The sequence below is a fragment of the Lepidochelys kempii genome, chromosome 4 (genome assembly GCF_965140285.1).
Source record: "Lepidochelys kempii isolate rLepKem1 chromosome 4, rLepKem1.hap1, whole genome shotgun sequence".
Taxonomy (NCBI): Eukaryota; Metazoa; Chordata; order Testudines; family Cheloniidae; genus Lepidochelys; species Lepidochelys kempii.
In genome coordinates, this window is record NC_136383.1 from 97,958,946 (window position 1) to 97,981,243 (window position 22,298).

General features: G+C 42.9%; 1 protein-coding gene across 1 annotated transcript; it reads right to left on the reverse strand.

Moving 5' to 3' along the window:
* Positions 1–935: 935 nt before the first annotated feature.
* LOC140910014 (uncharacterized) lies at positions 936–13,372 on the reverse strand. Its single transcript, XM_073340115.1, has 3 exons — positions 13,273–13,372; positions 8,595–8,715; positions 936–3,624 (listed from the first exon to the last, which is right to left on the reverse strand). The coding sequence occupies exons 2-3, from the start codon at positions 8,657–8,659 to the stop codon at positions 3,021–3,023; spliced, it is 669 nt and encodes a 222-aa protein (XP_073196216.1). The 5' UTR covers positions 8,660–8,715; positions 13,273–13,372; the 3' UTR covers positions 936–3,020.
* Between the last annotated feature and the right edge of the window lie 8,926 nt (positions 13,373–22,298).

A 22,298-nucleotide genomic window follows, 5' to 3' on the forward strand; every position in this document is an offset into this window, starting at 1 on the left:
CATGTTGGTTTTAACATTATTTCAGGTCAGGAAAATCTTGGAAGATGTTAATCTCTTAGAAATACCAGAGTGGAAAGGAGAACTATGTTTCCAGGTCTGTAGAGGTATTCCATCTATCTGTGTGAAGGAGATTTTTTGGCATCTGATGCATGAATGGAGAGTAGAGTTTCTCCTGCATGAAAAATTTTCAAGCATCACCAGCCAGAAGTGAGGGAAAATTCAGGCACACATTTCGCAAAATGTTGAGCTAGGATGCAGAGGCTTGCTAGTAGCAAAACTACCCTCCCGCCCCACCTTTGATCCCTCTCTCCAGTCCAGACAACATGCTATGAATGAACAGGGGGGCCACCATCCCCAAATACCTGTCCCCAGTGAGCCTTTGCTGCTTGCTACAGCCACTGGGACTTATACTCCAGACAGTCTTGGACACTGCTGCCATGCTAGCAGTGGTCTAACTCTCTAACAGTTTATCAATGGAACAGAATTACAAAGAGAGGCGTATATGCCCAAATATCCCACTGCTCCCACCATGTCAGGGTTCCTTCCCCACTCAGAACTCTAGGGTACAGATGTGGGGACCTGCATGAAAGACCCCCTAAGCTAATTTCTACCAGCTTAGGTTAAAAATTCCCCAAGGCACAAAGTCTTTGCCCTTGGATTAAGTAAACACTGCCACCACCAAGTGATTTAATAAACAATCAGGGAAAGGACCACTTGGAGTTCCTATTTCCCCAAAATATCCCCCCAAGCACTTACACCCCCTTTCCTGGGGAGGCTTGAGAATAAACAAGATGAGCACAAACCAGCCTTGGATTTTTAAGACCCCAAAAAACCCCAATCAGATTCTTAAAAAACAGAACTTTATTAGAAGAGCAAAAAAAAAAAAATAAGAGAACAACTCTGTAAGATCAGAATGGAAGATAACCTTACAGGCAGTCAGATTCAAAACACAGAGAATCCCTCTAGGCAAAACCTTAAGTTACAAAAAGACACAAAAACAGGAATACACATTTCCTCCAGCACAGCAAATTTCACAAGCCAAAACAAAGAAAATTTAACGCATTTTCTAGCTAGATTATTTAATAACTTTATAGGAGTTGGAGGGTTTGCATCCTTGATCTGTTCCCGGCAAAGGTATCACACAGAAAGACAAAAGCCTTTTCCCCCGCTCCAGATTTAAAAGTATCTTGTCCCGTCATTGGTCATTTTGGGTCAGGTGCCAGCCAGGTTACTTGAGCTTCTTAACCCTTTACAGGTAAAAGGACTTTGCCTCTGGCCAGAAGGTATTTTATAGCACTGTATACAGAAAGGTGGTTACCCTTCCCTTTATATTTATGACATGCATGCTAAGCCTATAACCCAGATTCTTTTTTCTGAGCATATAAATTACTAAAAAAATAACTGCTTGATCCTTGTTAGAATAACTAGTGGGGATTGAGGGGGAGTGAAGGGGGTGCCAGGGAAATGGGATGGCTTTCACAGAAATGTAGGGCTGGAAGGGACCTAGAGAAGTCATAAGTCAAGTTACCTGTGCTGAGGTAGGACCAAGTAAACCTAGACCATCCCTGACAGATATTTGTCTGTTCTTAAAAACTTCCAGTGATGTGATTCCACAACTTTCCTTGGAAGCCTATTCCAGAACTTAACCACCCTTATAATTAGAAATTTTTTCCTACTATCTAACCTAAATCTTCCTTGCTGCAGATTAAGCTCATTACTTTTTGTCCTGCCTTCAGAGGACATGGAGAACAGTTGATGACATTCTCTTTATAACAGCCCATAACATACAGTATTTAAAGACTGTTATCGGCTCCCTATTAGGTCTTCTTTTCTCAAGACTAAACTTGCTCAATTATTTTGTTAACCTTTTCTCATAGATCAGGTTTTCTAAACCTTTTATGATTTTTGTTGCTCTCCAATTTATCGACGTCTATCCTAAAGTGTGGTGCTCAGAACTGGACACAGTACTCCAGCTGAGGCCTCATGCATGGGTGGCGGGTATCATAAGCTGGGGGTAGGGTTGCCAATTTTGGTTGGACATATTCCTGGAGGTTTCATCACATGACATAGTCTTTACTTAAAGATTCATCTTTAATTTCTGGAGATTTCAGGACACTCTGGCTGGCAATCCTAACTGGGGGAGGTTGTGCCCCCCCAAACAGTCAAGTGTGGCCCCACCTACACTCTGCCCCAAGTTCTGCTTCCCGCTCAGCATAGTTCCACTAGTCTCTGTGGCCCCCACTTGTGCCGTGCCTGTGCCACCCGCCCTCCCGGTGCTCCAGGGATGGGGAGGCTAGGGCCACACCACCCACGCTCCCATCGCTCCAGAGCTGGCGGGGGGCTGCGGCCATGCTGCCCGCCCTCCCGTTGCTCTGGGGGGAAGGGGTGTTGGTCACCTTCCCGGCGGTCTGGGGGTACTAGCCTGGGGCAGGGGCCAGAGGCTGCGATGTGAGGGCTTTTGGCCTCCAGCAGGGGGTGTGAATGGGGCGGGGCCTTAGGCAAAAGGGGCGGGGTTGGGGGCTAGCCTCCCCCAGCTGGCAGTTCACACACCACCCATGGCCTTATGGGTGCTTAACAGAACAGAACAATTAGCTCCTTTGTCTTACATATGACACTCCTATTAATACATCCTAGAATGATATTATCCTTTTCACAACTGCATCACACAGTGGACTCAGATTCAACTGGTGATTCATTCTAACCCTCAGATCCTTTTCAGCAGTACTACCTCCTAGACAGTTATTCCCCATTTTGTAGTTGTGCATTTGATTTTTTTCTCCCTAAGTGAAGTACCTGGCACTTGTCATTCTGGAATTTTGTTGTGTTGATTTCAGATCAATTTACCTATTTGTCAAGGCTGTTTTGAATTCTGCCCTCAACAGAAGCTAAATCTAACCCCCTGCATGTAATTCCTCCATATCAACTCCGCCTACTTATGCAGCAATTCTCAATGTAATAAAGGTGGCTGACACTAATTACCAGTCTCTGGCTTCAGGTCCTGCCCTGGTGCTACTTCTTCTTCAGACTCCTCCCCAGGCCCATCCCCAAAACAGATCTTTGGAATATGGCACCAAGATGTTCCCTAGCCCATCCTGCTGTGTAGCCTGATCCAAGGCCAGTTCCAGCACTGTGGTTTGTTCCAGGTTCTGCTCCTCTGACTCTTCCACCAGGCTCACCTGTAGTGCTGTCCCTGACCCCTCTGCCTCTACTCTGAAAAGCATACCTTCCCCACTCGGGAGATAGTCATAGAGGACTGTGAGTTCTGTGCCAGGGGTGGTGGCGAACACCTGGTTGAAGAAGTCTTCATAGCGGTGGCAGGTAGCCAGAGAGATGCTGGACTTGCAATTTTCATTCTTTGCCTTGCAGTAAGCAGACTGGAGGTCTTTAATATGCTCCCTGCAGTGGACAGCAGTCCAGTTGATCCCCACTGCTCCCAGGCTCTTGGAGAGCTTTTCATGTAAATTCACATTTCTGATGCTTCTTCCAAAATCATAGTCCCTACAGTTCTTACACCAGAGATTAACCAGAACCTTGGGGCACTCCTCTGGCCAGCTAGCAGCATGCTGAAGGGGCATCTTCTGTCTGTCTGAACTGATGAGATGAGGTGTTGTTTCTGTGCCCTGTCTGAAATGCAAGTTGTTAATTTACGACTCCTCAGATTATCTGAGAAATGTGCTAACTTTTAACAAATATTCAGTGCTCTTAAAATGAAATAGAAACAAAGATGTTTTATGGTCTCACAATATCTGCATCTTTTCTAATTGTATTACCATTTTTTTCAATACAATATGAAATGTGTTTGTACAGTACACGTCATACAAATATCACATAATAAAACAAAATTAAAAGCAACATCAAATGAAATAGTTTTCTAGCTAAACTTAAAAACATAAACATGATTCAGCATTTTAGTCCTTCTTGGTCTTGCCCATCCATCCTACAACAGCTAGCTCTGGCCTAAATTTTCATAAAGAACTAGTGATTTATGATCCCTCAAATTTTGGGTGCTTAGCTTGAGACATCTTAAAGAGGTCTCATTTTCAGCAAGTGGGTGTTCAGTATGTTCTAGAAATTAGGCCCCTTCAATGTATCTCGAGTTGGGCACCCAAAAATTCACTAGTCACTTTTCAAATCCTCATTCCTGGTGACTGAAGAAAGAGGAGTGGGAGGAAAAGAGAAGATGTGTGTATGTGTAAATATCTATGCACTGCCAGCACTCCAGCCACCTCTCCACATAGTTGGACAATCAGTTTGGGTCATTTCTTCTTTTATTTTAATTTTTAGTATGTAAGTTTAATTGGCTTGCTTCTGATCAGACTACACTGGTATAAATCAGGAGTAAATCCATTAACTTAAATGAAGTTATTGTACACTGAGATAAAATCTGTTCAGTCAGATCAAAATTGGGCCCCTTTTCAATCCTGCATTTCAAAGACAGTACAATAAATGTTGATTACCAGTATGTGACTATTGAAAAATGTTCAAATATTCCACTGTTTGATGGATGAAACTGCACAGAGATGGATTAACCTCCCCTTGCAAATATCTCAGTATAATTGATGTTTGAAGAGGTGTGATCAAATAAAATTGGCAGAGGAGGCACATAGTTTGGAAAAAACTGAGGTCAACCATCAGGCAGCCTCTGGTTTGCGGAAAGGCTGTTCTGCTTGACTGCCAGCAGTCACAAGATAAGGAGTATTAGTCGGGGTTGGAATCTGGATGGGATACCTCCATGAATTTCCTGGTACTACAGGAGGTAGTATTGGTGAATCAGTCTGTGGCACTCTTTGTTGTGTCTGCACAGAATACCATGCCCAGCATGGTCCTAAGGTACATAATCCTGTCTTTCAGATAAAATTGTCAGTAAATATCCAATGGTGCTTTTCAAATGAATGTTAGCTCCAGTGTCCTAACCAAATTCCATTTGATGTAATTAATTGTGCTCTGCCTATGTACGTTCCCTTGAAATTTTAATTGAGTGTTATTCACTTCCTGTTCTAAGTGGCTTCATGCTTTCCTATGCCCTGTTAAACACTTGCCTTGTTTTACTGAAGAAGGGGAAGTATTTTTAGTGGTGGGTTGCAGTCTAAAGTCTGTAATGGCACTATGGATCTGATCCACCAGTCATTACAGAGACAAAACTCCCACGGACCCTAGTTTAATCAGCATAGCATCTGGCTCTTTATATATTTGGCCTGTGGCAAAATTACAATTTGTACATCTCTCTATATGACCTCTATCTGTACACCTCACAGTCAGTAGGGGATTTTGTTCTCATAATACCCCTATGAGGTAGGAAAGTATTTTCACCATTTTAAACATGGAAAACTGAGGCAGAGTGTAGAGATTATGTGTAAAACTTTCAAAAGCACCTAAATGACCTATCAGTCTAAATCCCATTTTCAAAATGAACTTTATGCACTTAGGAGCCCAAGTGTCATATAAAGTCATTGGGACACTGTGACACTTCCTCAGGGGTACCCAGGGTTGTGAGGGACCTTACTACCACCTGCCCTTTGCGTGAAGAAGCCTAGTCTGTGCCTGCCAGAGGTCAGTTTCCTGATTTCAAGAGACACAGGCAACCCAAGTACTCTCCTCTCAGCCTACTCAGGCTCAGCCATCCCTTTGCAGGTTAGTGATAGTTACGTTCCAACCCCCAAGTCCTTTGAGCATCCCCCTGGAGTGTCCAGCCCCTGTTCCCAAAGGAATAGTGCACACCAGCTTATTAGTTTTACCTCAGGATTACTGCTCTGTTTAACACACAGCACTGAGATATGTTTATAGTGAGAACAAGAATAAGTTTATTTAACAGAGTAGAGATTTGCAAATAAGCAGGTACGATTAACGGAAACAAAAGGTTTCATATAAAATAAAATCATAACACGCATTCCAGAGCCTAAACATAACTAACATGATGCCCTTTTGTCTAATAAGGTACTGTTTACCCAAAGTCCTTCTCATAACATTTTTCAGCCTGGATAGCTGATACCCTCCTTTATTAAGTCCAAGCCCACTGACTTGTCTACCCAGATGAAGGATGTCAGGGCGTCTCTCTGCACCCCTAGATATATTAGACAAGACCTTTGTTTTTACCTGTAAGCAGGGTCCTTCTGCAGTTCATCTCTTCCTGTTAATTTCTTCTCCTGAAGTCCCTGCAATCTCTTCATTAGCATTTGATTCAGAATGCCAATAGACTTCCATTGTAAGATACACAATACACAATGGTCAGCCAGGGAGATAAGTATATTCTACCGCCTGTTTTGTGGAACCTGTCTTAAGGCATTTTACCTCTGGGTGACCTGTCTTTAACTTCAAGACTTTAAGAACATAGTTTTCAATATATATACATACCTCCTTACATACTATCTGCACACACATTTCACAAAGGTTATGATGATCAGCGTGACACAAGGTTTCAGCTGAGTCCTCACATGACACTCTTTGGTGAACTAGTATGTAAATACCAGACCCAGGGAATCCCTGTAACACCTATGCACCCCTGTGTCCTCTGCTAATTGGCACCAAGAGCTCCTTGGGTCACAGACATAGAGTCCTAAGTCACGTATGTGCTTCTGAAAGTTTTACTCCATATCTGCTGCACCAGTGCCAATAAACCTGTGTTCACCACCAGCCTTCTCTGAGAATGCCCGAAGTCTGTTTGTGCCATTTGCCATCTCACAATACCTCCTACTCTTAAAGGTTTTACTAAATGTCCTATGACAAGTTTACAGAAGCTTTTCGCACAGTCATTCTCAGATGCTTCAGACATGTTGAATCCTCTTATCCCTTATGGGGTTGAGGGAAGCAATGTAGAATACCCCAGCCTGGAGAGGGGCTGAGGTACATCTCTTTCTGCACATGCCATCATGAATCTGCTGGGTGCATGTGTCATTTTAGCAGTAGTGTCACTATCCTTGCCTCCATCTATGCAAGTTTCGGTTATATAACTTCATGCAGGTGAATTCCACAATCTGTGATAGTTACATTTAGACAGAAATAAAACAGAATTCCAAAACCAGGAAAAAGTAACTGAAAACTGTTCAGAAATCAGTTTACCTCTCCTCTGCCAGAGAGACAGGAAAGTCATGTCTTGTAGGACACTTTTGGACCATGGGTGAAGTCCTCACCCCTGTTCCATCCCCTTTACAATACGTAAAAGGGCTAGAACAGCACAGAGGGAATACAGAAGTTCAGTTCTGGCTAGGGGAGGATTCTCCTGCACAGATACTGTGGAAGACAGCTGTAAAGCTGCCTTCTAAGGATCTCCTTGCAAGCCCTGGCAAAGGGGTTTGGTGCGGGTGGGGCTTGGAGAAAGAGGGGGCATGTTAGGGGCATGGCTGCAATATGCAGTGCTTTGGTGATTCTGAGACATGCTGCCAGCAATAAGGCAGCCCAGGTAGGTTGTCAGGGGTGTCTAAATTAAGTTGGAGACCCTCCAGATATCAAAGCAGCCCAGGATCAAGAGGGTGCAAAGGTGGCTTTAAGCCAACATAGTCCCCTTAGCGTTCTGTGCTGAATCTCAGAGGCGCAGAACAGAATCTCACCCACAAATCACTCTGCAAACCCAGACAGCCCCAACTCAACCCCTGAAAATAACATCTCCTGCTACAAGGAATTCTCATCTTATTTCACAGAGATGATCATCTCTGCATCTGTGGTAACCTCATAGGACACCAAGAATAGGAAGTTGTCATAAATATAAAGGGAAGGGTAAACCCCTTTAAAATCCCTCCTGGCCAGAGGAAAAATCCTCTCACCTGTAAAGGGTTAAGAAGCTAGGATAACCTCGTTGGCACCTGACCAAAATGACCAATGAGGAGACAAGATACTTTCAAAAGCTGGGGGAAAAAACAAAGGGTCTGTCTGTGTGATGCTTTTGCCGGGGACAGAACAGGAATGGAGTCTTAGAATTTAGTAAGTAATCTAGCTAGATATGCGTTAGATTATGATTTCTTTAAATGGCTGAGAAATTAAGTTGTGCTGAATAGAATGAATATTCCTGTCTGTGTGTCTTTTTGTAATTTAAGGTTTTGCCTAGAGGGCTTCTCTATGTTTTGAATCTAATTACCCTGTAAGGTATTTACCATCCTGATTTTACAGAGGTGATTCTTTTTACTGTTTCTTCTATTAAAATGTTTCTTTTCAAGAACTGAATGCTTTTTTTCATTGTTCTAAGATCCAAGGGTTTGGGTCTGTGGTCACCTATGCAAATTGGTGAGGATTTTTACCAAACCTTCCCCAGGAAGTGGGGTGCAAGGGTTGGGAGGATTTTGGGGGGGAAAGACGTTTCCAAACAACGTTTTCCCAATAAACCCAGATAAACGTTTGGTGGTGGCAGTGGAAGTCCAAGGGCAAAGGGTAAAATAGTTTATACCTTGGGGAAGTTTTAACCTAAGCTGGTAAAAGGAGGTTTTCATGCAGGTCCCCACATCTGTACCCTTTCAGAGGTGGTTCGGAGTGGGGAAGGAACCTTGACAGAAGTCTAGAGCAGAGCTAGAAGCACACCACCATCCTCCCAAGTATTTGCCCTGTTCACCCATGAAGATGTTATAGAACTATTGATGGCAACCAGGGCCATTATTTGCAATTCTCACCTCTGTCGTTCCAGGGTGGTGAAAGAGAGCAGAGGATTCCTTGGACCCGTACTACCAGAGATCATCAATTCTTCCTTTGATGAAGGCAGTCTTCCACTCTCCCTAAAGAACCATCTGGTCACTACAAAATAAACAATTGCTTGAAGTTAGAGACCTCATAAACTACAGCCCAGTCTGTAAACTCCCCTTTCTAAACAAACTAATTGAGAAGTTAGGGAAAGAAATCTCCAGTACTACCTGTTGCTCACTAATCAGTGAATTCTTCTAGGTCACACTTGAGGCCAGGATTTAATGCAGACAGTACCTGTTGATCTTGTTGGTGACTTCTCTCTGTCTATAGAAAAAGGAAATGTATCCACACTCATTCTGCTGGACTTCTCTGTGGCATTTGATACTACAGATCCCCAAATTGTTCCTGTCCCATCTCGAAGAAGCTTCATGGGTGACCAGAAATACCTAGAAATGGCCTGTGTTCCTTCCTCTTGGATTGGATGGGCAACTGATCCATCACTTCCAAAGTCCTCCTCTGCAGAGTCCCACAAGCTCTATCTTCACCACTATATTATTTAACTTCTACATGAAGCCATGGGGAGAACTGATGTGACAACACAGGCTGACATCCCAGCAGTACACAAATGACACCCAGCACTATATCTTCTCTACAGCATTACTCCTAGCTCTCTCAGGGTGAAACTCACCCCTCTGCAGAAGATAAGCACATGGCCGACACACCAGCTGAATACTGCTTATGTCTTCCTTGTTCATATTAAACCTGCTGCCTGTTCATTTCATTGCATGACCCCTGATTTTTGTATTGTGTGAAAGGGTAAATAACACTGCTCTATTCACTTTTTCCATACCGTTCATGATTTTATGGACTGCTATCATATCCTCCCTTAGCTGACCTTTTTCTAATCTGAACAGCCCTAATCTTTTTAGTCTTTCCTTATATGGAAGCCATTCCATAACCTTGATCATCTTTGTTGTCCCCTTCTCTGAACCTTTTCCAGTCAACTATATCTTTTTGAGGTAGGGAGACTTAACTGGACACAGTATTCAAGGTATTGGTGCACCATAGATTTATATTATGGCATTATGATATTTTCTGCCTTATTTTCTATCCCTTTTCCTAACAGTTCCTAACATGCTGTTAGCCATTTTGACCTGTGTTGCACATTGAGCAGAAGTTTTCATAGAACTATCCATGGTGACTCCAAGATCCCTTTCTTGGGTGGTAACAGCTGATTTATAACTCATTATTGTATATGTATCATTGGGATTATTTTTTCCAATGTGCATTCCTTTGGATTTATCAACAGTGAATTTCTTCTGCCATTTTGTTGCTCAATCACCTGGTTTTGTGAGATCCCTTTGTAACTCATTGCAATCTGCTTTGGACTTAACTATCTTGAGTAAATTTGTATAGTTTGCAAACTTTGCCACTTTGCTGTTCACCCCCTTTTCCAGATCATTAATGAATCTCTTGTAGCACAGGTCCCAATACCGATCCTTGGGGCACCTCTCTCCATTGTGAAAAATGACCATTTATTCCTACTCTTTCAAGCAGGTACTGATCCATGAAGGCCCTTCTCTCCTATCCTATGGTTACTTAGTTTCCTTAAGAGCCTTTGATGAGGGACCTTGTCAAAGGCTTTCTGAAAATTCGAGTGCACTATATTGACTGAATCACCCTTATCAACATGCTTCTTGTCTCCCTCGAAGAATTCTAATAGATTGGTGAGGCATGAATTCCTTTTACAAAAGCCATGTTGACTCTTCCTGAACAAATTGTGTTTGTGTCTGATAATTCTGTTCTTTCCTATAGTTTCTACCAGTTTGCCCATTTCTGAAGTTAGGCTTTACCGGCCTGAAATTACCAGGCTCTCCTCTGGAGCCCTTTCAAAAGTCAGCATTATATTAGCCACCTCCCAGTCATCTGGTATAAAGGTTGATTTCAGTCTATTCAACTATTGTGGAATTTGTATTGCTCCAGTGGTTTAATGGTGCTGCTATTCTGTAATAGTCATTCTTGGAGGACCCTTAATGTGCTGTCTCTCTGGGGCTGATAGTTATAGTTTTAATTTCTTTTTCAGTGTCAAACCATCTGTTTAGGTAATCATGTGACCTGAATCACTGTAGTATCTATGCACTTCACAAACATTAATGGTTTTATCCTCAGCACAGCCATGTGAATTAGATTTTACACATGAGTAACTGAGGAAAACTGTGGACCAGCCAAGGTCTGAGCCAAGAGCAGCCAAGTCTTAGTCCAGAGTTTTAACCAAAAGACCATTCTTTTCCGATGCTATACCTTACTCACAAAGCAGGTGGCATATCAAATACTGCAGCTCATGAGGCTGTCGTCCAGCATCTAACATTTGATCGACTGCTCCTGTGGAAATCAACCCATACTAATAAAGACAATGAGTGCATTGACCTTTGCATACTGGTTCAAGAGGTCTTTTAAATGGCTGACAAACTCCCTCCCCACTCCTTGTGAGTGTATAAAGCAAGCCCTTGCTACAAAATAATTGTTGGCTGGAATTTACAGTTCTTTACCTTTAGTGACCAACTGCTTGCCTCTTTTCACTTTGGATATTATAATCCAGCACGAGTGCAGGGAAGTGTGGCTGTTATGCACTCACTTTCCCCATTGCTTCCCTTTTTGGCCCCCCACCACCTCCAGTTTCTTGCCCAGTATCACAAATCAACCCCCATCCATTTTATTGTGCAGCTTTTGTTTTCCATTCAGTGCCTCCTTTCAAACACTATTGGTGATAAATGCATATGTAATCTATGCATTTGCTGACGTGTTCAACAATAAATACTTTATCTCAATACTCATAAATACCTGTCAATATGCATATGAAATACATGTTCCTTATATTGTACTATTTTATACATGCCTTTATCAATGGCAAAGCTGTCCCCATTCTGCTCACCTACTGGAGGAACTCCCTTTTCAGAATCTCTGGGTGGGTGGGAATTTCAGTAGTGCTCAGCATTGGCCTAATTCTGCTACTACTGAAATCGGAGCAGAGTTGGGCCAGCAATGAGCATATTTGAAAATCCCATCCTTTGTAAACAGTTTAGATACTCACATTGAAAATCCACTATAGCAATAGCAAGATCCACTTTAGCATATTTGCAAATGTGCCATTATTCACTCCTGAGGATCAAGATGGGTCTTTTTTGCATTTCTTCATACTACACCTCATGCATGTACTTTAAAGGGGCATTTGTGCTACTTTTCCATCTGTAGGCTTCCCATCTGCACTGTCATCTCATCAGTATATTGATATTGAAAATGTTCCAATATCCTTCACAATGTCAGAATTGCTGCCTGCCTCAAAGATCTATAAGATAATGGACAACACTCAGATCCCCACTCCAAACACATCGTCAAACTCATCCATTTCATCCTCACCCATAAGAATTTTACATTCAACAACAAACACTTTGTCTAAACCATGGGAACAGCCATGGGTACTAGGATGGCTCCCCAATATGCCAGCTTCTTCACAGGCAAACTTGAGGAAGTATTTCTAGACAAATACACTATGAAACCAGTGATATACCTGAGATAAATTGATGATACTGTCATCCTTTGGACAGATGACTTAAACTCCTTCATAAATTTCCACCACAACTTCAACAACCACCACCCAGCCATCAAACTCTCTCTAGAAAACTCTTGCACCAACATCAACTTTGTGGACACCATGATCAGCTTCAGCAATCGAACGCTACTGACAACTATCTACAAGAAACCCACAGTTCACCACACGTACCTTCACAGATCCCCAGACATACCAAGAAATCTGTTATCTATAGCCATGCACTCAGATACCACGGAATATACTCTGAGGAGAAAGTCCAGAATGTACACCATAGCACACTTAAAAGTCACCTTCGCCAAACAAGGACACTCCATCAGAGAAATAGATCACATTATGGAACAGGTCACCCGAATATCCTAAGAGAACTACTTCAATATGGAAAAAAAACCCAGCTTTCTGATCACACACCCCTAGTTATCACCTACCACCCCACACTGGAACCCATACAGGGTATCATTAAGCAATTACAGCAATTACATACTCAGTGGGGACCACATTCTGAAAGAAATCTTTCCCAAATCCCCTCTTTTGGCCTTCAAAACAAACCCACCGTCCCATCACACCAAGCTCATCACCAGAAGCAAGCTGTCCACAGACCAGGACCCACCAACTCAAAGCGGCACCAAATCCTGCCATAACAAGAGACAAAACCTGCAGCAATGATCTGCTGCAATTATCAATACCCCTCACAACACACCTTTCAAGACTTATGGGTCCTACACATGCCTATCACAACATGTGATATAGCTCATCCAGTGCATTAACTGCCTCAGTAACAACTATGTGGGTGAAACCAGACAAATACTATGCTCTCAAATGAACTCACACAGAAAAATGATGAGACAAAAATACCAGATCACTTGTAGGTGGACACTTTTCACAAAATGATCACTCTGTATCTGACCTCTCATCCCTGGTCCTCCAACAGAAACCTGCAAAACGTCTTCAAAAGACCAGCCAGTGAGCTTAAATTCATAGCTTTGTTACACACTAAAAATCATGGTTTTAATAAAGACATTGGATGTATGGTTTATTACAACAATCTGTAATCTACTAACCAGGGCCGGCTCCAGGCACGAGCGTTCCAAGCAGGTACTTGGGACGGCAATCTGCAAGGGGCGGCAGCCCGTGTGCCGTTAGGGTGTTTCCGCGGCGGCAGCAATTCAGCGGCAGCCTCTATCTTCAGTCGCCCATGGCGGCAAATCAGAGGCAGCGTCTATCTTCAGCCACCCGTGGCGGCGGCAATTTGGCGACAGCTCCCATCTCTCCAGCTGCTTGCGGAGGCGGCAATTCAGCGGCAGCTTCTATCTCTTCAGCCGCTCGCGGTGGTGGCAATTTGGCACGCTGCTTGGGGCGGCAAAGACGGTAACCACTGCCACTAAACCCCCCCACCCCCCTTTTATCCTATTACTGCAGAGATGTTAACAGGCCACTTCACCTTACAATATGAATATGTGTTAACTACTTACGCTAAACAATCTGTTCCACCTTGTATTTAGCTGTGACACTCTGAGTACGTTACCCAGTGCTGAAGAAGAGCTCTGTGTAGTTCAAAAGCTTGTCTCTTTTACTAACAGAGGTTGGTCCAATAAATGATATTAACCTGTCCACCCTGTTCCTCTGGCCATGGTCCATCTTGTGCCCATTACAATCTTTCCCTGTTATCAACAGCTCAACAAAGAAAATCAAGGAGGGACACAAATATTAGGTATACTTCTAACTAAATGACTATACCAGTAGAAGACATACGGTTCAAATAATAAAAAGAAAAGGAGTACTTGTGGCACCTTAGAGACTAACAAATTTATTTGAGCATAAGCTTTCGTGAGCTACAGCAATATACCGCATGGCAGTGAAAATGCAGAGTACTTGGGCTTTGAGCATGTCCAATCAATTTGTGGCATTATTTTCTTTGATGATGCCTAACATGGAATATCTGCGGTAGCAAAGTTCACACCTTTGGTGAAAATTAATGATTAAAAATAAAAGAAGAGAGACAGTAGTTCATATTGGGATTTATCTCATTATGTTTTGCTCTATTTGGGTATATTGTTTTGGAAATCATGATTCAGTTGGAAGGTTAGGGTCTGGTGCAAAATTAGTTGTCTCTTTTAAAATTTGATGGGCCTACAATATTCCAGGAAAGTAAATTCAAAGAAGGGCCAACCAATAATCAGATTTACTAATGGGATTTTACTGATTTATAATAAAAATGTATTTCAGCTATTTTTATTTAAGCTGTAAAATGCACAATAAAAGCTGGCTCAATGTAAGCAGAAAGTTTTAAGGAAATATTCATTTTAAAAAAACTAATGAGATTCAGGTTAGATAGTTTATGTATTTAAAAACTATATGATTTTATCGCTTTGGGGAAAATAGTGAAATAATTTAAAAATGAAGAAGATTTTTCCTTACTACAGGCTGGGCATTTCCTATAGAATTTACTGTTGAGCATAAAGTCTTTAAACACTGCAAATCTTCCCAAAGAATATCACACACTGACCTTTGATACACAACCCTTGTAAGCTGGAAGTTCTCAGAAGGAATCACTTTTGGTTTGGAAAGAGGTTGGTGTTATTGTACTCACAGGAAGACCAAATATTTATAACATTCAAGGAGGCTAGAGTTACTTATATTTATACAGACACCCTCAACTTAGACATTTTCTCAGAGAAACATTTTATTTCCAGAACACTCCATGAAACAGGATTTAGTCAGTTAACAAATCAGCTCTTAGAAGTAGAAGCAGTTAATAAAAACATCACCAATCTGTATTCATTTCTTCTTAGCAAGCATGAGGGTTGAATTGAAGAAAGTAAAGGCTAATTGGAAAAAGGATTTTAATGTAGAATATTCTGAGCACAAATGCAGCAAATTATGGTGACAAGTGCACAAAAGGCAAAATAAAAATTAGTGCTTTTGCCATGTACTAATGGACTGCTGGGAAGTTCAAAAATTGCAATAAGTGGAAAATCAACATACACGTGGAAACCCATTGGTTGAAATTCATCCCCATGCAAAGGGCGCACAAAAGGCCTGTGCTCCACTTAATTCCCACTAATTCCCAATAGTCATTATGCTGTTTCTCTTCAGAAGGCTGCATTTCACCTTTTGTGAATTAACAAGTATGGCTTCGATCCTGCAAAGACTAACCTATGTGTGAGATTTCCATCAGAAGTACCCCAAGACACCTTGTCTGTGTACGACTTGGCAACTGAAGGTATACAAAAAAAACCCCAAGAAGAGTGCATCACAAAACCTCCTTCCCCCCACCCGCCCGCCATGTATGCAACATCACTGCAGTACTTAGCACTTATATAGTCAAAGAAAGTCAAAAACAATGAGCCTGATCCAACAAACCTTAGTAATGCAAATACTTTCAATGAAGTTAGGGGGGGCCGTGTGGAAGATTAAGGCCTTGTCTACACTACAACGTTTTGTCCGCAAAAGTTATGCCACTTTAATTAAAGTGCTTTAATTAAAACCACTGTTGCATGCTAGCTCCTTGTTTCTGCAAAGTGCATCCACACTAACAGCTCTTGCATGAACACTGAAAGCAGTGCACTGTGGTGGCTATCCCACTGTGCAATTGGCTGCACGGTGCTTTGGAAAGGGTTTGCAATGCCTCATGGGGCAGGCAGAGCGTCACATGATACAGGTTTCTCAATCCCATCCTTTCAGAGGCATCCTAGTAGACTGTCAGTCATTTTTCAACTGAAGTGTGTAGGGAAGGGAGAGGAGAGTAGTGTGTCTGGGGCGGGGGAGACAGGAGGCTGACGGACCTATCCTGAAACAGGGGGAGGGGGACATCCCCCCTCCACATGTAACCCCATAGAATAGCACAGCAGTCTCTCCTGCAGCAGCCAGCTCTGCTTGCCTGCGAATGGTTCTGTGATTCCCTCTGACTGAGGGTTGCCAACTTTCTTCTCACACAAAATTGAACACCCTTGCCCTGCCTCCATGCCCCACCCACACTCACTCTATCCCCCCCTCCCTCTGTCGCTCGCTCTCCCCACCATCACTCACTTGCTCATTTTCACCGGACGGCTCAGGGGGCTGGGGTGCGGGAGGGGATGAGGGCTCCAGCTGAGGATACAGGCTCTGGAGTGGGGCCAGGGATGAGGGGTTTGGGGTGCAGGAGGGGGCTCTGGGTTGGGGGGTGTAATCGAGGGTTCGGAGTATGGGAAGGGGCTCCAGGCTGAGTCAGGGGGTTGGGGTGTGGGAGGAGGTACGGGCTCTGGGCTGGGGGTATGGGTTCCAGGGTGGGGCCAGAAATGAGGGGCTCAGGGTGTGGGAGGGGGTTCCAGACTGGGGTAGGGGTTTGGAGTCCTGGGGGGTTGTGGGCTCCAGCTGGGGGTGCAGGCTCTGATGTGGGGTTGGGGATGAGGAATTTGGGGTGCAGGAGGGTGCTCTGGGCTGGGATTGAGGGGTTCAGAGGGTGGGAGAGGGATCAGGGCTGGGGCTGGGGCAGGGGGTTGAGGCCCGGGAGGAGGTCAGGGGTGCAGGCTCTGGGTGGCGCTTACCTCAAGCAGCTCCCAGAAGCAGTGGCATGTCACCTCTCCAGCTCCTATGCTGAGGCTCGGCTAGGTGGTTCTGTGCGCTGTCCCATCCACAGGCACAGCCCCTGCAGCTCCCATTGGCTGGGAGGAGCCGGAGGGGAGACATGCTGGCTGCTTCCCAGGAGCTGCGTGGCGCGGAGGCTAGCAGGGAGCCTGCCAGCCCTGCTGCATGGTGCCGCCAACTAGACAGTCAATGGCCCCATCAGCGTTGCTTACCGGAGCCACCAGGACACCTGCTCACCCTACCTCCAAGTTCTCCCACAGCCTCCTCTGCTGCCAGGAGTGGCATCCTGAACAGCTCTGTGAGCTCTCCGTGCTGAGGAATGTCAAAGGAGCATGTCAGTTCCCACCTCTCCCCCTTCCCCTGCAGCAGCAGTCTGCCTGCCTGTGTTCCTAATGCAGGGCAGAACAAGAGCATTCCATGCTAATGATTTGTTCTTTGTTCCCCAAAAGGAGCAGCAAGCTCAGCTGTCAGATACTTCCTGGAGCTTTGAAAGGGGAGAAGCGCATGCCTTCAGGGCAGCAGAGATCAAAACAGTGAGCAGAGTGGTCACGGCAGGCATTGTGGGATATGGTGGAAGCCAGTTATGTCGACAAAAGAAACAGCAGTGTTTACACTGACGCTTTGTCGCTTTCACTTTGCCACAAAAAGCTTTATGCCTCTCATGCAGGTGATTATGTTATATCAGCAAAACAGCACAGTTTTGCCACCAAAAGTAGCTTTGTAGTTTGTACACCTCCCCTGTTTTGCTGGCAAAAGGCAGCTTTTGCCAACAAAACTTTGTAGTGTAGACAAGGCCTGAGTGTTGCAGAATGAAGCCCATTTGTTAACTGTTCCACATGACAGACTTGTTGTCAGAGATTGGGATGTGAGCAGTCACGCCCAGTGATTGGAGCAGAAGCCAGGCCTAGTGGTTAGAGCAGGATTTGGTAGCCAGAATAGGAGCCCAGAGTTGGAGGCCAGATGCCAGAGCCAGGGGTCAGAGCCGGAGTCAAAAGTCAGGAATCAGAGCCATGGGTCAGAGTTGGGTAAGCTGGAGTGAGGCAAGGCAGGGACCAAAGCAGGAGTGGGGCTGGGTCTGAGGCAAGAGTGGAGCTAGGAACAAGTAGGCACAAGAGCTATTGCAGCCATGGGCAAATGCTTTGAGCAATTGCCAAACTGCAGCTGGCTTAAGCACTGGTCTGCTGACTCTTCCCACCAGTCAGGCAGGGTAGCCAATCAGGCAGCCTACTACAGGCAGCTGCACTTGCTAGGTTGCCTGGAGACTCGCTTTGCTGCAGGCCCTAATTCCTAATACTTGTAAAGCAGGGATATATATATGTATAATTCTCATTTTACAGATGTGAAACTGAATAATGGGGGAAGTAAGCCAAAGGTTTTCTGCCTTTTTCTTTATAAAATGTGCATCATATTAGCTAAGTTAGAATACCAATACTACGTTAAAAGAAAAGGAGTACTTGTGGCACCTTAGAGACTAACAAATTTATTTGAGCATAAACTTTCGTGAGCTACAGCTCACTAACATGGCTGCTGGTCTGAAACCAATACTATGTTAGAATGCCAATACCAATACTAAGTTAGAATACCAAAACCAAAGAAACCAGTCAACAGAGAGCATGGCAATATACTAATATGGTTACAAGGCAATGTAGAAGTGCAGCTTTCTCATTTCAAACTCATACTAAACAATGCCATTGAGTGCAACTTGGGGAAACTAACAAAAAGGAAAATGTCCATCAGTTTTTCTTTTGTTCTTTAAAGATCCTGTTCAAGGAAAGAGTGAGCCAGCAGGTTCACCAAAAGGCTATTTACTGGAACATATTATGCAGGGTGGATTTTTTCTGGCCAGTTGCCATTCTTTTTTTTTTTTTCTTTAAATGTTGCTTGTGGTAGGCATTTATTAAACATTGTCATTTAGCCAAGCAAAGAACATTTGTTTTACGGACACGTTACACAGTTTTTGTATTTTCTTCATGACATTTTTTCCCCCTCTAAAACATGAACTATCGTTGCTACCTAGTACAGATTGGCAAAAATCAAAATGGAGATGTGAACTCCCTCTTCTCTGAATTTTGGTGAAGTTTGCATGCAGACTACCATGCAGACTTTGCAGTTTGACCTCATTTCTCCTTTTTTAGGAATATTTGTTCATATTTTTTTGTTTCTTCTGTAATCTGATTGGTTACTTTAAATTTTACAGGTTAGACAAGCTACAGCTTCTGTTTTTATGTATGAACACATATGAGGATAGATGAAATTTAAAGGTAGGACGCATACCAAAATAGGATTCCTTTTGACCTTAAGAACATTAGGCAAGTCCTGGGTTGGGTGTGGAGATGTGTAGGAATAAAAGGTGGAGGAAACACAGTGGAAAGGATTGAAATAACAGCACTGTGCTCTGTGGTTTGAGTAAAAACTCCAGTTCTTAAGTCTAAAGTAAATTTTAAATGATCATTTTAATGTAAATGTTTTCCTAAAGGTTGAAATTATTAAAGGCTAAAATGAATCAAAGTGGGATATTTAAAATTAAAATATATATTAGTTTTTAAATGTTGGAGGCTGCCTATCTATAGTCTTGAATGTTCGGTGGCTTTTAAATCTAAGAATCCCAATTCTTATCTCCTGTATGATAGGGAGTCTGCCTAAAGTTTCAATATTGATTTGAAAATCTTTATCACTGCTGATACAAGGCAGGATTCTGATCTTGGTTACACTGGTTAACTGAATAATAGAGTTACTCCTGATTTACATCCGTGTAAGTCTAAATTGCGCACACCTACAAATTCAGTGAACATGGATGTATTGTGAGCTAAACTCTCTGCTGCCTCCAATCGAGTTACATCAACAGAGAATTTAGCTTGTATATTTTAGAGGGAATATACTTTGGCATGAAAAATGATAACTTTAATTATATAAAAAAGATAATGTGCCTTTATACTGTATCAGTGATTCTTTAGGCAAACTCACACTGAAGAATCTTGAAAACGTCTCCCACAGGGTATCTATGGAATTCTTGTCATTTATATTCAACTAATTCAGACTGTGGTCTTAAAATTGGCTTCCTTCAATTGAGTTTTGTTATGCACTTGGCATGCTCTGACACCCAAACCTCCCATCTGCAGCCTGCACCTGCATTGCACAATATTTAACTCAAATAACTCTCAACTTCCTGGACCATTAAGGTGTCTTTAAGTTCACAGTTTGCAATCTAGGCCATTCGTTACCATATGAAAGAGATTTACGTGCAGTAAATTGTGTAGGTTTCCAGTTTCTGCAATTTTTCTTTTGTTCTTTGTAAAAGAACTCCTCTCTCTGGCACCGCACTGCTTTTCCGAAGCATACAGCATGGGATGTGAAGGGCAGCACATACTATTTACAGTTTGGACTTAAAATATCAGATTTTGGGTTCTTTCCTTTTTGCTGTATAGTGGCAAAATGTCAATGGGTTATATTTATTCCTTCACGCAAATCACACATCAGTTACAAAGCTGTTGAGACTTTTTCTATTTTTGTTTACAAGATTGTTCACATAAATTAAATCCTACCCTTACTCCTGTGACTCTGGCATAGTTCTGCAGGGGAAAATGGTTCCAGGGGAGCATGGTTCCAGGAAACCATGCACCCCCTGCATGCCAGAGAGTATATCCTCTCCTGCTGATGGGAAGGTTAGGAACACAGTGGGCTAGAGGCAGAGCAGATGGGTGCCCAGAGACTCCAAAATGACATGGAACCAGTAGCCATTCACCCTGGCTCTCCCTCCCTGCCCTCGCTGATCTCGTTGGTGGATTGTCTGCTTACTCAGGCTGTGCACAGGAGACTGGATTTGACTCCATAAAGCAGAAGATTTCTAGGATCATAGGAATTTCCAGTGGACTATGTACAGTATTTCTAACTCCAAGCATTCAAATATCATGAGTCAGGTACCAAAAATCATAAGAGTGGCCTTAAAAAGCATGAGATTTAAAAATAATTATATATATATTGGGTTCCTTTGGTTTGCTTTCTGGCTTTGAGCCTTTGGGTACATTCTCATCATATCTTCAATTTCCCCCTGCAGCCATGATGACTTTCATTTAAAAATGAAAGCTGAACTCGCTTAATCACTTGACTCCAGAAGATGGGGCTTTGAGAAGAACATCAAATATTGCAAGACTTGGGATAAAATTGAGATAGTTGGGAACAAGGCATGTAGTCTGGTATCCTGCCTTGGATAGTGGTCTACAGCCAATCTTTCAGAGGGAGGTGTACCTGTACTCTAGTCTATAAAGAATAATTACTATAGTATTATACCACTGGAGCGTATTTAAAAAGAAGCAAACAAACACCATTTCAAGCCGTCTTTGTGACTTGTAAAGAAATAAAAAAGGGCACAACTCCAATTTTCATCCCTTCAGCAAGTAACATTTAAGTGTATAGTAGGTTGAGAATATCATAAGGAACTGAGTGCTATGACATCACCAACTTTATTAATCGGTATAGCTGAGAGACTAATTGATTTTTCAGTTCAGTGGCGAAATAAAAAAAAATCTGAAAAAAAATTTGGTTCATTTCATACCTGAACTGATTTTTTTATGTTTTATTTTTCTTACCAAAATGTTTGGGTCCCAAAATGTTGTTTGGATCAAACAAAATGTTTCAAATGACATTTTGAAATTATATTTCAAAACAAAACATCATTTTGATTTTTTGGAAAACAAAATCCCTCATTTTTATTCAGCTGAAACTATTCTCTGAATTTGACCTGAATTCATGAATAGTTTTGGTCACCTCAAAACTACAACTTTCAGCAGATTTACTATTTCACTAAAAAAATTCACTCAGCTCTACTGCTCAGCCTACATGATGGGTCAAATCCTATTCCCAGATCTTCTAGGAGCACAGGAGATCCAATAGGTTTTAGAACTGGAGTAATACTGGAGCAAGTGGCTGGATGTGGGAGTTTACCATGAAGCTGCGCTCTCTGGGGATTCCATTCCTCATGGCATGCAGAAAATTTTGGGGAAAAAGGAAATCTAACCAGTGGAATTGCAGATCCACTGGCCATATCTCATGCAGCAGCTGTGAAAGCTAAGGCTTAGGGTTGTAGTGGCCAGTTGCAGAGTGTCTGTGTAGCTCCATAGACTGGCTGGGAGAGGAGTCTGTCTCCTCTCAGATCCACCGCACCCTGCACATAGCCCATCTCTTTGGCTTGTCTACATGGATAAGATTTGGCCTAATGGCATTAGTTTGTTCACAGGTGTGGGTGCTCCAGCTCCAACGAACTCTCAAGATGCTGCCTCTTTTTGATTGCTAGTAAAGGATAAAGCACTGCCATCAATTAATAACAAGTATAAATGTGCCATTAAGATCTTTGTTGACAACAACAAAAAAAGTCATTTGTTGAAAGAGGTGTGATCTAACAATCTGAGCACAGGTCTGGGAGCTAGGAACTCTTGAGTTCTTGGTATGGCTTTGACCTTGGTTCTCACTTTGTCCTTGGGTAACTCACATAACCTCTCTGTGCTTCCATTTACCTGCCCATAAA